The 13616-nt window shown below is 55.4% G+C and overlaps 1 protein-coding gene across 2 annotated transcripts in view; it reads right to left on the bottom strand.

Moving 5' to 3' along the window:
* The window catches only part of CAPN9 (calpain 9), a 45676-nt gene extending 40820 nt beyond the window's left edge, over nucleotides 1-4856 (bottom strand). For both annotated transcript variants that reach the window (XR_008292105.1, XM_027046973.2), the window contains exon 1: nucleotides 4554-4856. Coding sequence is in view for 1 of the 2 variants with exons in the window: in XM_027046973.2 (XP_026902774.2) it covers nucleotides 4554-4766 (213 nt within the window). In the remaining variant the exon portion in view is untranslated. The remainder of the gene's footprint in view (nucleotides 1-4553) is intronic.
* Nucleotides 4857-13616: the final 8760 nt, after the last annotated feature.

Below are 13616 nucleotides of genomic sequence, written 5' to 3'. Positions count from 1 at the left end.
CACTTATATATACAGAGAGATACGCATAAAACATTCACAAAAAGGCATTTGAAAGCAATTGTATAAAACTCGTATATTCTTTCCAGTTTTCTGGGGCACCAGTCTCCATTCCTGGCACGGACTATGGCAAAGACCAAGACAGAGAAACCCCCTGCCCCCTGCCCAGTGAGGGGGGACAGACCGGAAACAAGGAGCAGACGTACAAGTTCAGGAGCGCTAAGCACCGGGATGGACAGTGATGGCGTGAGACGCAGGCTATTTTAGCTGGAGCAGTCAGGGAGGGCGTCTCCGAGAAGCAGGCAGTTGAGTAGGGAGTCGGGTGAACGTCCAGGGAGAGGAAACAACAAATCATGAGACAGAGAGGAAAGTTCTGGCATACAGCAGATGCTTGGTCATTTAAACTGGATCTGAGTGCAGGCTGAGTAAGGGGCTTTCCTGCTTATTTCCAGAAACAGGACTGGAAGGAGAGGTCCTCACCAGTCCCGGGGTGGATGCCTCAGGGGACAGTTCTGCCCTGAAGGGGTTTCCTCAAGCTCTCTGGGACCCTGCTGCTCCTCTGGCCCGTGTCCCAAACAATCGCCAGAGGATGGCGATTTCTTTGCGGGGAGGAGGACTTCTCAAGGCAAAGAGCCAAAGTATACAATGATGGTGCTCTCTGCAGCCCGCAGGATGCGCCCGCCTGGCACAGTGACGACCCCCAGAACATCTAGGGGAGAGCGCCGCTTGGCTTCATTTTCCAATATTTCAGGAAACTCGGGCCAGGGGAAGGGCAGGAAGGGCAGCGCAACGTGGTGGGGGGCAGCTCCTCGACCAGGCCGGTGGGGACCCTCTCACACGCACTGTGTCCCCTCCGTGAGCCCAGTTCCCCAGGGGGTTTGCAGGCGGCTCAGGGCCGGGCCGTGGGAAGGTGAGGTCCCCGCGGTAGCCCTCCCCGATCAGCAGAGGGGCTCGGCGCAGGCCATCTAACCTCTCCAGCCTCTGTCGCGCGACACACAGACCGCCCTCCTCCACCTTGGACATTCGGCGCCAGGTACGGAACGTGTATTGGAGCCCATGCCCCGAAGGGGCACCCGGGGGCCTCCCACGGCGCTCCCTGCACAGCCAGCCGCCATCAGGGGGCGCTATAGGGCCCCAGCAAGCAGGACCCCCACTGCCGCGGTGGCTCACTCCCGCCGGCCCTCCCGCCGGCCCATCCCCCCCCCCCCCCCCCCCCCCCACTGCACCCACTACGCCCGCAGCTGCTGCGGCCTCTGGGCTGCATCTTGCAGTCACTTGTTGTCCAGGAGACTTTTATCCAATTGCATCCAAACTGTGGTTTGATGGAGGAAAATACAAAGGGAGAAGACTCAGAAACTGTCACCAAGTGAACACCCATCAGCCAGCCGGTGTCAAGCCCGGGGGTCCCCGGATGCGCTGCCGGGGCAGCGGTCCCTGCCGGGTGCCCATGAGCGGCGGGGGGGGGGGGGGGGGGGGGGGCGGGGAGCGGTACGGGCGCCGTCCTGGGGGTTCCGAGGATGCGCATGCCCAAGGAAGGGGCGCTGCGCGGCCAAGTGTTCGATGCCATGTGCCACGTAACAGCACGTGTTGACGGATGTGAGTTTCACAAGTGGGAAACGTGTGCGACCCGTGTAGGCGTGGGGCACAGATGGCCCGTGCGGACGTCTCAGGTGCGTGCTGGCTCTGTGTGTATCTGGGTGCGCTGCGGGTTCATTCCCGAGGCATGTTTGCTCGGGGCCTGTTTCGTTCACTTGGTACATCATCAGGGTCTCAGCCCCACGCATAGACTTTTCTGCACTAAGTAATCAATTTAAAAGGGGGCAAAGTCACAGTTCTAACAAATTCGGAGAGGCCGGGCCCTATGATTGACAGGGGTGTGCTCCCCAGGGCCGCGGAGGTACGTGGGGACACGGGGTTGGCGGGGGGGGGGGGGGGGGAGGGGGGGGTGGTCTCAGGACAGCCCGCGGCCTCTGGACGCACAGGGGTAGGGGCGAGCCGCCTGGGCGGGGCAGTCATGGCCCCATGCCACAGTGTACCCAAGCTAGAGGGGTGTGGGCATCTTTACAAGGAGGTGCAGCCCCGGGTTTAGGCTGCGAAGTGAGGAAGGGGATCACATAGAAGAAAGCAGATGGACGCAGGCAGACAGGGAATCGAGGAGAAAAAGGCCAGATGAGGCACTTGTGATCTAAGGAAGTCGGGCTGCGGGCGCCCAGGAAGACAGGCCCCTGGTTGACTGCACCATGGCCCTCCGTGCCCGAGACCCGCCCTTCCCCACTCAGACCCCACTCACGGCCCTTTCCAGGTGGCCCCCTGGAGGTGATCTCACCTTCTCCCCAAGCAGAACGTGTCACCCCCCCCCTCCACTGCGGGCCCCCAGGTGATACCCTTCAGTGCACCCTTGCCCTGGGCTCCCTGGAGGGCAAGGCTGGCTGCGGACCGCCCTCTGGCTTCTCTGATTCCGGCCGCTCCTGTGCTCATGCCCGGCCTGCAAAGCACAGCGGTGTTTGACAAGAAGGTGGTGCTGGGGAGGGCACCCTGCCCCACGGTCCCCCTGGGCAGCTCTGCACTTGCGGCCCCAGCAGGCACCACCTAAGTGCAGGGCGGAAATGCAAACGGCACCCAAGCCACACAGGCCTTCTGGAGGGACGTTGCTGCCATTTCCCTGCTGCCCCCCGGCCCCCCACCCTGTGCCAGGGACCCTGGACCTCCGTCCAGCAAGAGGAATATCAGTCCTCACCCCCGACCCAGGCCCTTGCTCCCGATTTCACACAAGTCTGCAAAACCCCTCGGAGAGGAAGCGGAAAGGTGTGTTTCTGGGAATGAGGACAGAAGGGAAGGTCTGTCTCAGGTGCACGCGAAGTGAAAGGCAGCACAGACTCTGAGATTGAGTCCACAGGAAGGACAGCAACCCAGTCGACCTGAGTTAAGATAAATAAAGACGTCGTTGGGGCCCTCGGCTGAGGGCAGAGGGGCTGGGGTGTGCCGGGGGCTCTGGTCTGTGGGTGGCGGCCTCACCCATCATTTGGGGCAATCCCAAGGGAGATCAGTAGCGAAGACGACTAGCTCCTAGAGCTGAGCTCTGGGACTCTGGAATCCCTCGGGGGTCCCGGTGGCCCTTGTTCCGCGGGGGGCCCGCCTCCGGGAATGGGAACAAAGGCGTTCCCCGCCCTGGCCTGTGCGCATCAAGCTTTCGTGCTGGAGAAAGTCCAGCTCTGGCCAAGAGAAGGGGAGTTGTGGGCAGCGGAATGACAGGTTACGCCAGAGGGTGGAGGGGCAGACTGCGGGGGCAGGGCGCCTCCCGGGCCCAGGAGGTGATGGTGTCCGGGTACAGTGACAGAGGGCAGCGATCACAGTGACACTTATTTACAGGCCCCTTTCTGCATGCCCTACACGTTAGCACAGGAATCCTTGCAACAGCCCAGCACGGGAAGCAGCATCATTACCCCCCCACTTTTGTGGAAGACAAAAGACCCCCCAGCAGCCGGAAGGGTCTTGTTCCCCCGTTGGGGGTGCTGAAAAAGCTGCCTCTTCCAAGGTCATGGCTTTCAGGGGGTACCGCATCCCGCGACTCATCGGTGAAGGGCACAGACACAGGTGGGCCTGTCACCCCCACACCAGGCGACTCTGAGAGCCCATCCCAGCTCCAGAGCGCCCCGTGCGGCTGGCCGAGGCCTTCGTGGGGCCCTGTCCCAGCCCCCTGGGGCTCCTTCCGCCCACTCCTGCTCATCTTTCCACAGGTGTTGGCCCCAAGGGCACCCATGATAAACTGACAAATGTCCTGCGGGCACTCTTTGTGCGGGGGGGGGGGGGGGGGGGGGTCCACCCAGCGTCTCAGCCCAGCCCTTTCTGTGCTCACCCTGCCGTGGCGACCCATCCCCACGGGAGCCGCTCCCAGGCCAGTCCCCGCCTGGAGGGAATGATGGCCAGCAGCGCCCGGGCAAAGGTCAAGGCCTGACTAACCAGCACAGCAAATATTGACTCCTCGTGCTGGCGCCCCTGGGGACCATCTCCTCCAGACTGTTGGGGGTGGGGCAGCTCGGACGCCGGCTCCCCTCCGGGAAGGCAGATGCGTGGTTCGGGGAGAGAAGCCCTGTGTTCCGAGCGTCCCGTGCATCCCCTTACTGAGCACTTGCTTGCTGAGCGACTGTCCATCCACACCGAGCACCCCGGCTGTGGCCAGAAGCTACGGGCACGTCACGTGCGCCCATGCGGCGAGAACGTGTCACCAGAGACTTGGCTTGGATACGCTTTGATCCCCACTTGCGGCCGACTGACAGGCCCCTCTCTGGAGCCGGGCCCCAGTCCCGGGCTCCCCTGGGTCAGAGTCAGAGAGCTGGGGGTGGGGTGTAGCCAGACACCCGGGAGCATCCCTGACCTGCCCATATGTGCCCCCTGTGTGTCGTTTCCCGTGCAAACCGCCCGGCATCTCAGCAGTGGACTCGGCCGATGTGCCTGGCAGACGTGTGTGTGTGTGCAGCCCGCCCTCCCAGGACCCCCTCTCCTGGGCTGCTGAGCCCCTCCCCCCCGCCTGCACCCCCTGTTCCTGCTGTACTCACCCCTGGCCGTTTCCACACGAAGGGGATCTGGGGCCTCTCACTGTAGAAGAGCGAGGAGCTGTCGGCTGGGAAGTCTGCATCCTCAAACAGGATGCCCTTGTGCACACACTCCTGCCTCAGCTGCTCGAAGCTCTGGCCCGAGGAGTGGGTGGCACGGGCGTCCTTGGGAACCGGGTGCTTCTGGGGCCCTGGGGCCCGATAGAGGTAGGGCATGGTTGCTCCCCTGGCGGGTGGGCTCCCGATAGGTGGGAAGAAGCAAGGCGACTGTGTCAGCCAGGAAGGAGCCAGCTCGGGGGCACCTGGGCTGAGTGGCCCTTGGCCTCCACCTGTTTGCCTGGGAACCTCCCCGTCACGACGGAAAGGAGGCACGCCCTGATGGCAAACTGTGGAGAGGGCTCTCTGCCCTCCCTCCCAGGGCGCCTGCAGACCCAGGGGGAGCAGTGAGCCTGGGCCGATTCTGCTGAATGCACCGGGGAGACCCCGTGGGAGAGAGAGGATTGCGTTATGGGGAGAGAGGGCAAGAGGGTCGCTGCGTGAAGCCCCTGGTCTTCTAAACACTTTACAAGGATTTCTCTGCGATTCTCGATATAGTCACGATCGGCGTTGGCGTCACAGGGTCTTGCGTTAAACGCCTGGGAGGAGGGTTTTTACAGGACCCCCCAGTTCCCAGGAGTTTCAGCTTAGTTCCACACACTTTCTGTCGGGTGGACCCTCCCTCTTGCTGTACCGGGAATGTGTAGACCTCAAAGTTGTGACGCGTGGCTTGAACTTCCAGTTTTGTCTAGGGTGACCTTGGACAGTCCGTGCCTGTTTTCTCGGAGTCAGGACAACAGCCAGGCAGACAGGTGTTGACAGTATGAGGGTCATCCATTTCTGGTGGCACCTCCGTCAAGGAAATGATCACCAGCCCAGGTTTCTGAGAATTTCCCCTTCAAATGCCCCAGGGGAAGTGAAATTCAACACCGACCACGCCATTTAATGTGGGGCCTTCCCCGCGCGCCAGGAATTTGGGTCCTTATTCCATTCCCGTTACGTGGGTCTCTGGACACGGGTCTTTCCGCCTGGATCTCTCCCGTGGACTGAAAGAACCAGTTTTGTGCTTTTGGGGTTTGTTTTGGTTTGGGTTTTTTTGTACATTTCTTGGCATAAGTTCTGTCTGCTGGTCTCCAGCCCAGAGACACGGGTGGCTCTGAGCCCCGTAGGCCTCACAGGGCCCGTTCGTCATTTTAGCTGTATTTCCTTCCCCTTGGCAGAACAATCTGCTGAAGTGAATTCTAAATTAATTGATCCTTAGCGGGGCCTCGGGGGGCCTTCCAGACCCTCCCTCCGCACACGTGGCCTGCAACGAATACGTTTTGCTCTCCTTTCTCCAGAGCAAGTCCGGGTGTTCGTGCGTGGGACAGAGGGATGCAAGGATCTATCTCGGGGGTGGGGGGGGTGTCTGTGACGCCTCTGGGCAAAACTCAAGAACCAATGGTCTGAACCCTCACCCGGGTGCAGCCACTTGGTCCTCGGACTCCAGTGGGCTCGGACATTACCGCAGGGCAAACGGGTCACAAGTACACAAAACAGATTTGATCCTGTACCGGGGGTTGTCCTGTTTTCCGCCCCTGGCTCAGCAGGCGACGGGTGCCGTTCAGGGCCGGCCACCTGCTGTGTGGGGAGGGGTGGAGGAAGACACCAGAAGGCAGGTGAGCCGGGGCGCATGCCCGGTGTGCAGGTGGGAGGGGCGTGGCTTGCTCCAGCCAGGGGCAGTGGGAGAGACTGGTGGGAAGGGACAGGTTCTTTTCGGAGGGTTAGTAGTGTCAGGCCTTCCTCGTGGGGTGCTGGGACCCCGACCCGAGTACAAAAACGGATGAGGGGTAGACCTAGACGTTCAAAACTTTGGATATGATGGGAGGAAAATGCCCTCCTCGTTGCTGGTGGGAGTGCAGGGTGTAAACTGTTATAAGCACTTATTAAACTCCATCAAAGGGGGCGCCTGGGTGGCTCAGTCGGTTGAGCGGCCGACTTCCGCTCACGTCATGATCTCCCGGTTCCCGAGTTCGAGCCCCGCGTTGGGCTCTGTGCTGACAGCTCTGAGCCTGGAGCCCCGTTCAGGTTGTGTCTCCCTCTCTCTGCCCCCACCCCCCAGCTCGTGCTCTGTCTCTCTCTCTCTCTCTCTCGAAAATAAATAAAGATTTAAAAAATTAAAAAAAAAATTACAAACGCCCAGACCCCCTGAGCCAGCCATTTCTTCCTAGCAACTTCTCCAGCAGATAGACCCACACCCATGCAAAGGGAAAGACGGTGCCCGCTTATTCATTTCACCGCCACGCTGTTGACTTTAGAGACCAGCAGGTTCCACGGTGTCAGCACGGAACCGTCTGCGGGGCTCGAACCCTGGCTGGTCTCTCGGCTCTGCCGCCTCCACCCCTGGTCAGGGCAATGCCTCGGTGGCAAAGGTGACCCTTCCTTCTCAGCCGGGGAAACAGTCACGGCCGGGCTGTCGAGCGTCATTCGAACCCCCTTCTGGCAACTAGAGAGTTTCCCCTCTTAGAAACCCCATTTCCTGGACCTGATCCCCAGGTCTTCCTCGCTGCCCAAGGCTACGTAACTCAAGGTCAGATGCACCTCAGATGCCCCCCCCCCCGCCCCACCCCGGGAGAGACTGATTCAGAGCGACAGGTGGAGAAGCAGAAGAGAAGGAATTTGTTTTATGTGTGTTGTTGGCGCTGGTGGAGGCATTCTGGGCCTGATGGCCTGTGTGCGGCAAGCTTTCGGTATCCTGTGTCAGCCTCCAGCGTGTCGGCCTGCGACACCAAGTCTCTGCCGGCCAGTGACATTTCTATAAAGAAGCCTCATGACGGCGCTGGCCATCGCATCCGGCTTTGTTCTGGGCCTCTGGCTTCCCTGTACCCTTTAACCAACGTTCTTTTGCTTTTTTTTATTTAAAAACTTTTTAAAAATGTTTATTTATTTTTGAGAGAAAGAGACAGAGCATCAGCAGGAGACAGGCAGAGAGAGAGGGAGGCACAGAGTCCTACACAGGCTCCAGGCACCGGGCTGTCGGCACAGCGCCCGAGGCGGGGCTCGAACTCCCAGACCGCGAGATCATGACCTGAGCCGAAGTCGGATGCTTAACCGTCCGAGCCCACCGGGAGCCCCACTTTTGCCACTGTGGCTTGCAACTAGGAATCCTGGGGCCGGTGTCTGCTCCCACCGATGCAAACGGCACCCGGCACAGAGAGCACTGTTTGCAGAGTCCCCTACAAACGTTTGGGGTTTTCTACTGCGCTCCGTCTGCAGGTTGAACCGAGAGGAGTGTTGGGTGGGTGGAGGCAATGACTTCAGACGGGGAACTCATTCTCACCTTTGACTTCTCCCCACCTCCCCCCCACACCCCCACCCCACCCCATTACCAGGAACATTTCCCACTTCCTCTCCGTGCCCTGTGGGAACTTTTCTTATGCCCTTACACTCCTTCTCTTGGACTTTTTGACTTAGAGAGGGGTTCGATGACCTTAATATGCAGGTTTGGCTCTAGGTATGTAAGGTAGCTCGGGAAGTTTAGAGAAAATGCTTTCTCAACTGACTAAATGTGCTTAGCTTCAGACTGTTTCCTCACTGTGGACTTACAGTCTCTGTCTGGGAGCTCAGGGCTGGGCCCTTGGCTGGCTCCTGTCCTTGTCAGGTGATTGTCAGTGTGGCCACGGAGGTTTTGCAGCTGCTCTGGTAAGAGGAGGGTCTGTGTTCCCACCCTGAGTCTGGGCCCGGCCTGCGAGCTAGTCTGCACCGGGACACGGTTGCAGATGCACTGACGTGTGAGTCCCCGGGCCCCTGGACACCCTGGGACTTCTGCCCGGTCCTGAGAACCCTTGTGGCACCGTGTCCACAAGCCCTGGCCAGTGTGCTGCTGCGCGAGGGGCCGCAGGGAGAGAGGGTCCAGCCATCTCGGCTGTCCAGAGCCATCCCAGCTCTGTCATGCCCTTCTGAGCCAGCTCTGGTGGAGAGAGCAGAGCCCGCCCAGAACCCGAAGCCCGGCTGAGCCCGATGTGAAACACCAACCATGGACTCATGAAGGACAATGTGCTGTTTAAAGCCCTTCAGCTGGAGGTGGATTGTTATGCAGCAAAAGCTAACTGATACACCTCCCAGGAAACAATAAATATGGGGGCTGTCATCCTGAGGTGGCCAGGAGCTCAGCATGACTGGGGGGGTGGGTAAACACCCACTGGTTTGGGATTTAGCATTGAAAAAAGATCCCTGGGGGCGCCTGGGTGGCTTAGTGGGTTGAGCATCGGACTCTTGATTTTGGCTCAGGTCACGATCCCAAGGCGCATGGGATCGGGCCCCGCGTCTCTCTCGTCCTCTGCCCCGCCCCCTGACTCACGCGCTTTCTCTAGCTAAAGAAAAAAAAACAAGTGAATAAATAATTTTGAAAAATCCCTGTTACGCATCATTTTCTAAATCAGATAAATTTGGTCTGGGGAGCCTGGGTGGCTCAGTCGGTTAAGCGTCCGACTTCAGCTCTGGTCATGATCTCACGTGAGTTCGAGCCCCGCAGCGGGCTGTGGTGCTGACAGCTCAGAGCCTGGAGCCTGCTTCGGATTCTGTGTCTCCCTGTCTCTCTGCCCCTCCCTGCTCACTCTCTTTCTCTCGCTCAAAAATAAATAAACATTAAATAAATAAATACATTAATAAATAAAGAAAGAAAGAAATTTGGTCTGAGCTCCCAGTCTGCAGATCTGATGAGAAAGGTCAGTTCAGTTCGTTTTGGGGAGGGCTCTGCTGAGGGTTGTACAAGGTCTCCCAGGTCGACCCAGGACGGCTGGGGGTCTCTCAGGGCAGTCACCGCCATCGCTGGGGCTTCCTGGCCTGGATGAGAAAACAGAACACCAGAGCTAGAGAAACTCTCCCCTGTGGCATTGATCCCCTTGGCTCTGTGAGGGTGTAAATTGTCCTGAGCCTAATTCCGCTCCGTAAGATCCCTTATCTCAGATGTCAATCCCCGCCCCGATTCTCCTCTGGATCACCCAGTGGAAACATGGATTGGGGTGAGTCTGGAAGATTCCTTCCCTCGTTTCCAGAGATACTATGGGGGATTTGCTCTGCAAGGATCTGAAGGATCCTTCTATCCTAAGTCCAAGCACCACATCGGGCACCCTCTGATGCCCCAGAGGAATTATCCCAGAACATCCAGGCAGAACACTCAACTGTCCTCGATCGTCCCCAATCCAGGACGCCTCACAAATACTTACACAGCCTGTCCCAGGGTCCTGGGATGCGTCCGGCTTAGCTTTGAGGAGCCCTTGGATTTACAGGAACGTCAGACATCATGAGCCTTGATTTTATTTTGAGCTCACTTTTAGGGAGATTGGAATAAGGGAGGCCCGAAGCCCCAGGGGACTTTGAGAACAAGTCACATGGCTCTGGGCATGAATAATGCGGAGTCGGGAATGTCCTAAAGCATCTCCCATCGTGAAGGAGGAAGGACAGTCACCGGAGGCGATTTTTGTGCCTGTCCTACAGGTTCCTGTCACCTGGGACTTTTTTCTGTCCAGTCAGCAGAGTCCAAAGACATCTGTTGTGTGAGAATCTACAGCTAAGATTCTCTGGTTGTCATTCGCAACCCTGCCGGCTAGGCTGGCCCAGGGACGCCAAACCGGAAACCCCGAAATAATCTATGGTCCCTGCTCATTTTTCTAGGTAGAAAATCCACAGTTTTCACCGGATTCCCCAATGAGCTTGTTTCCCTGGAGTTAAAAACCACTCATCTCCAATGTGGCATCCACGTCTACTGCTGTTGTGATTTCTGAGATTCAGTAACACAAAACGATAATCAGAACCAAAAAGATACTTTCGCCTCACATCTATCTTATTATTATCAACGATATCATCTGATTGGGCATTTATTGTTTTACAGGGAACACTGATGAAATCATGGCTCGAGAGAAGCAGGAGCATAGTGACCAGAGCATCATTCTTGTGAATTACTGCTGACAAACAAGGTTCTTTGCTACCAGAGGTCAAAGCTTGTGTAGCTTTTCTGTCGCTGAAAGGGAAGGAATAAAAAAAAGAAAAATCCTCTCATCGTAGGCATTTGCACATTTTCCACGATGCTGCCGCGTTTATTAAAATAATTAATTTAATTGAAAAGACCCCCCCTTTGCGCTCTCTCTTACACACCCAGCTGCATCTTGAGTAATTGGCACGGATTTGATTTAATTCCCGTCTCTTTCCGTGGTAGAGGTTTATCTTCCTGCGTCTCATCTTTCGTCACTTTTCGTTTTGTCTTTTGACACATCGTGTTCAGATTCTTGTAAGTTGTATTCTCCCACGTTGGGAAAGGCGCCATTAGGCAGCAAACACATGCTACGTTTGCGCAGGATGAATGGCTCAGGAGAAGAACTATTTGTCTCCTCCGAGCTAATGGCCTTCATAAAACCTCAGAGCAATCCTTGTGCTCCAACTTGCAAAGGGGATTTATTATTAGCTCAGGCTCCCATGGAAAGATAATTTATAAAGTCGCTGACTGTCAGTCCTAGCTATAAGGACATAAAAGAATATAATAATCGCTTCTTTTTGATGGGGCTCTTGTCACCAGAGTACTGTGGTAGGAGCTACTACAGTAACAAGTTCGATTACGATGTCTGATTTATAAATAGAGGTTCCTGCTTAACTTAGGTAATTAAAAAATGCATGACCTTCTGGGGACGTAAAACTTCGGAAAATGGTCCAGCAGTTTCACAAATGATTAAACACAGTTACCGTGGGACCTAGCCACCCCACGCCTAGGCATCTTCCCCTCCCACCGAAAAGTGAAAATATATGTCCACACGAAACCTTGTCCATGAGTGGGTACAGCCATATTATTCACAGTAGTCCAAAGGTAGAAATAATCCATATCGACTGCTCAATGGATAAACAAAAGGTGGTGTAGCCACACAGTAGAATATGAGCAGGTCATAAGAAAGAATGAAGTGAGGACACTTCATGCTCAACTGCAGAAACCGTGGAAATGTTGTGCCAACTGAAAGAAGCCAGTCACAAAAATCCACATATTATATACTACAGACCGAACGTCTGCGTGTCCCCCGCCCCCCACTGCCAAATTCATGTGTTGAAACCTAACCCCCGATGCGATGGTATTTGGTGGTGGAGCCTTTGGGGGTGGTTAGGTCATGAGGGTGGAACCCTCATGAATGGGATCACTGCCCTCTGCAAGAGGTTCCAGAAAGCTCCTTCGTCCCCTTTACCATTGGGGACGCAGTGAAAAGACGGTCATCTGCGAACCAAGAAATGGGTTCTCATCAGACACCCGATCTGGCGGTGCTTTGAACTTGGGACGTTCTCAGTTTCCAGATCTGTGACAAATAAACGTTTGCTGTTCAAGCCACACAGTCTGTGGCATTTTTGTTACCAGCCCAAGTGGACCAAGATATTCTAGGATTCCGTTCACGTGGATGACCAGCATAGGAAAATCTGTAGAGACAGCAAATAGGTTAGCGGGTGCCCAGGGCTAGGGGAGAGCAGGGGGTGGGGGTGATAACTATAGCATCCGGGGTTTCTCTGCTGTGATGAGAATGTGCTGAAACTGGCTGTGGTGATGGTTGCACATACCTAATAAACATTGTTGAATTGTGTCCTTGAAGTAGGTGAATTGTGTAATGGGTGAATTATATCTCACTGAAGCCGTTTGTGAAAGGTGTGTGTGACTTCTGTGCTTCATTTTGCCCCTGATATTGTTTTATAAAGTTATGTGCTGCAAATGTGATTTAGGTTTTAATAACAACAGTAAAAGCGGTACAAGCAATAACCAGCACATAGGATTCCTGGCCATCCCCTGCACGCAGTCCTGTACGTTCTCCTTCAAGTTATGCAGATCAGTGCATGTAAATCAGGCAGAAAAGCGTTTACCAGAAGAGCTCGGGAAGCCCAGAAAATGGACAATGGCTGGCAAAACTAAGAACGGAACACAGAGGTGAGCAGGAGGTGGGGTAGATCCAAGAGCAGGGAACAGGAACATTCTCGAAGCAGGGTTGGAAGCCGGGGTGAATGGGACCCAGCTGTCCCCACCGTTCACACCCCTGCGCTTTGGATTCAGGCTTCAGATGACTGCCCGTTAGCCTAAGGAGGGCAGAGTTTCCAACTAAAGACCCTTCCAGATGCTACCAAAGAACCACAGGGGTCCGGGTGCCGAAAAGAGACTGGAGCACACTGCAATCTCCAGGGACATTTTTGGTTCGGTCCAGGGCGAAACTTGCGGCCCCATCAGGAAATAGAGCTTCCAGAGTTTGCAATTTGGCCCCAAAGTACTGCTCTCAGAATCCCATTAGTGTAGAGGCATGTGGCTGACTTAGGAAAAATAAATCTGGAGCAGAGAAAACATTTAATTAAACCCTGAATACGCGAGTAACATACTCCCTCCTTGCTCAGCCCCTGTTTGTATTTTGGACCAGTGTTCATGCTCCAGATGTGGTGAAAATCCTGGAGAAACAGAAATGTTTGAAATAATTTTTCTGATCGAAACCAAAACAATGAGAAATCAATCAAGTTAAAAAAAAAACAACAACAACTTTGCGTTAAACCTTTACATATAAAGAATCTGTTTCAGAGTTCGGAGGCAGAAAACTATTTTAGGGGCTGAGTATTACTAACCACACATGTTTTCTCAGCTGCATCAATAGATGAAAGATACGCAAAACCTTTGGATTTAGGGTATTGTCTTTCTTTGAGTTTTGATACCCTTTTCCAAACTCCCCTACATGTACATGAGGCATTTTTATTTCATTTTTATTTTTATTTTTTTTAATGTTTATTTAGTTTTGAGAGAGACAGAGCACGAGCAGGGGAGGGGGCAGAGAGAGAGGGAGACACAGAATCCGAAGCAGGCTCCAGGCTCTGAGCTGTCAGCACAGTGCCCGACGTGGGGCTCGAACCCACGAACCATGAGATCATGACCTGACCCGAAGTGAGATGCTCAACTGACTTGAGCCACTCAGATGCCCCGTGGCATTTTTCTTTTAAATGGTAAAGTCAGGGTCCTGGGAAGAAATAGGCAATATACCCAATGGGGCAACT

Source organism: Acinonyx jubatus, chromosome D2 (genome assembly GCF_027475565.1).
Source record: "Acinonyx jubatus isolate Ajub_Pintada_27869175 chromosome D2, VMU_Ajub_asm_v1.0, whole genome shotgun sequence".
NCBI lineage: Eukaryota > Metazoa > Chordata > Mammalia > Carnivora > Felidae > Acinonyx > Acinonyx jubatus.
Note: the sequence above shows the minus strand (reverse complement) of the source record. Positions and strands in the feature narration are given on the sequence as shown.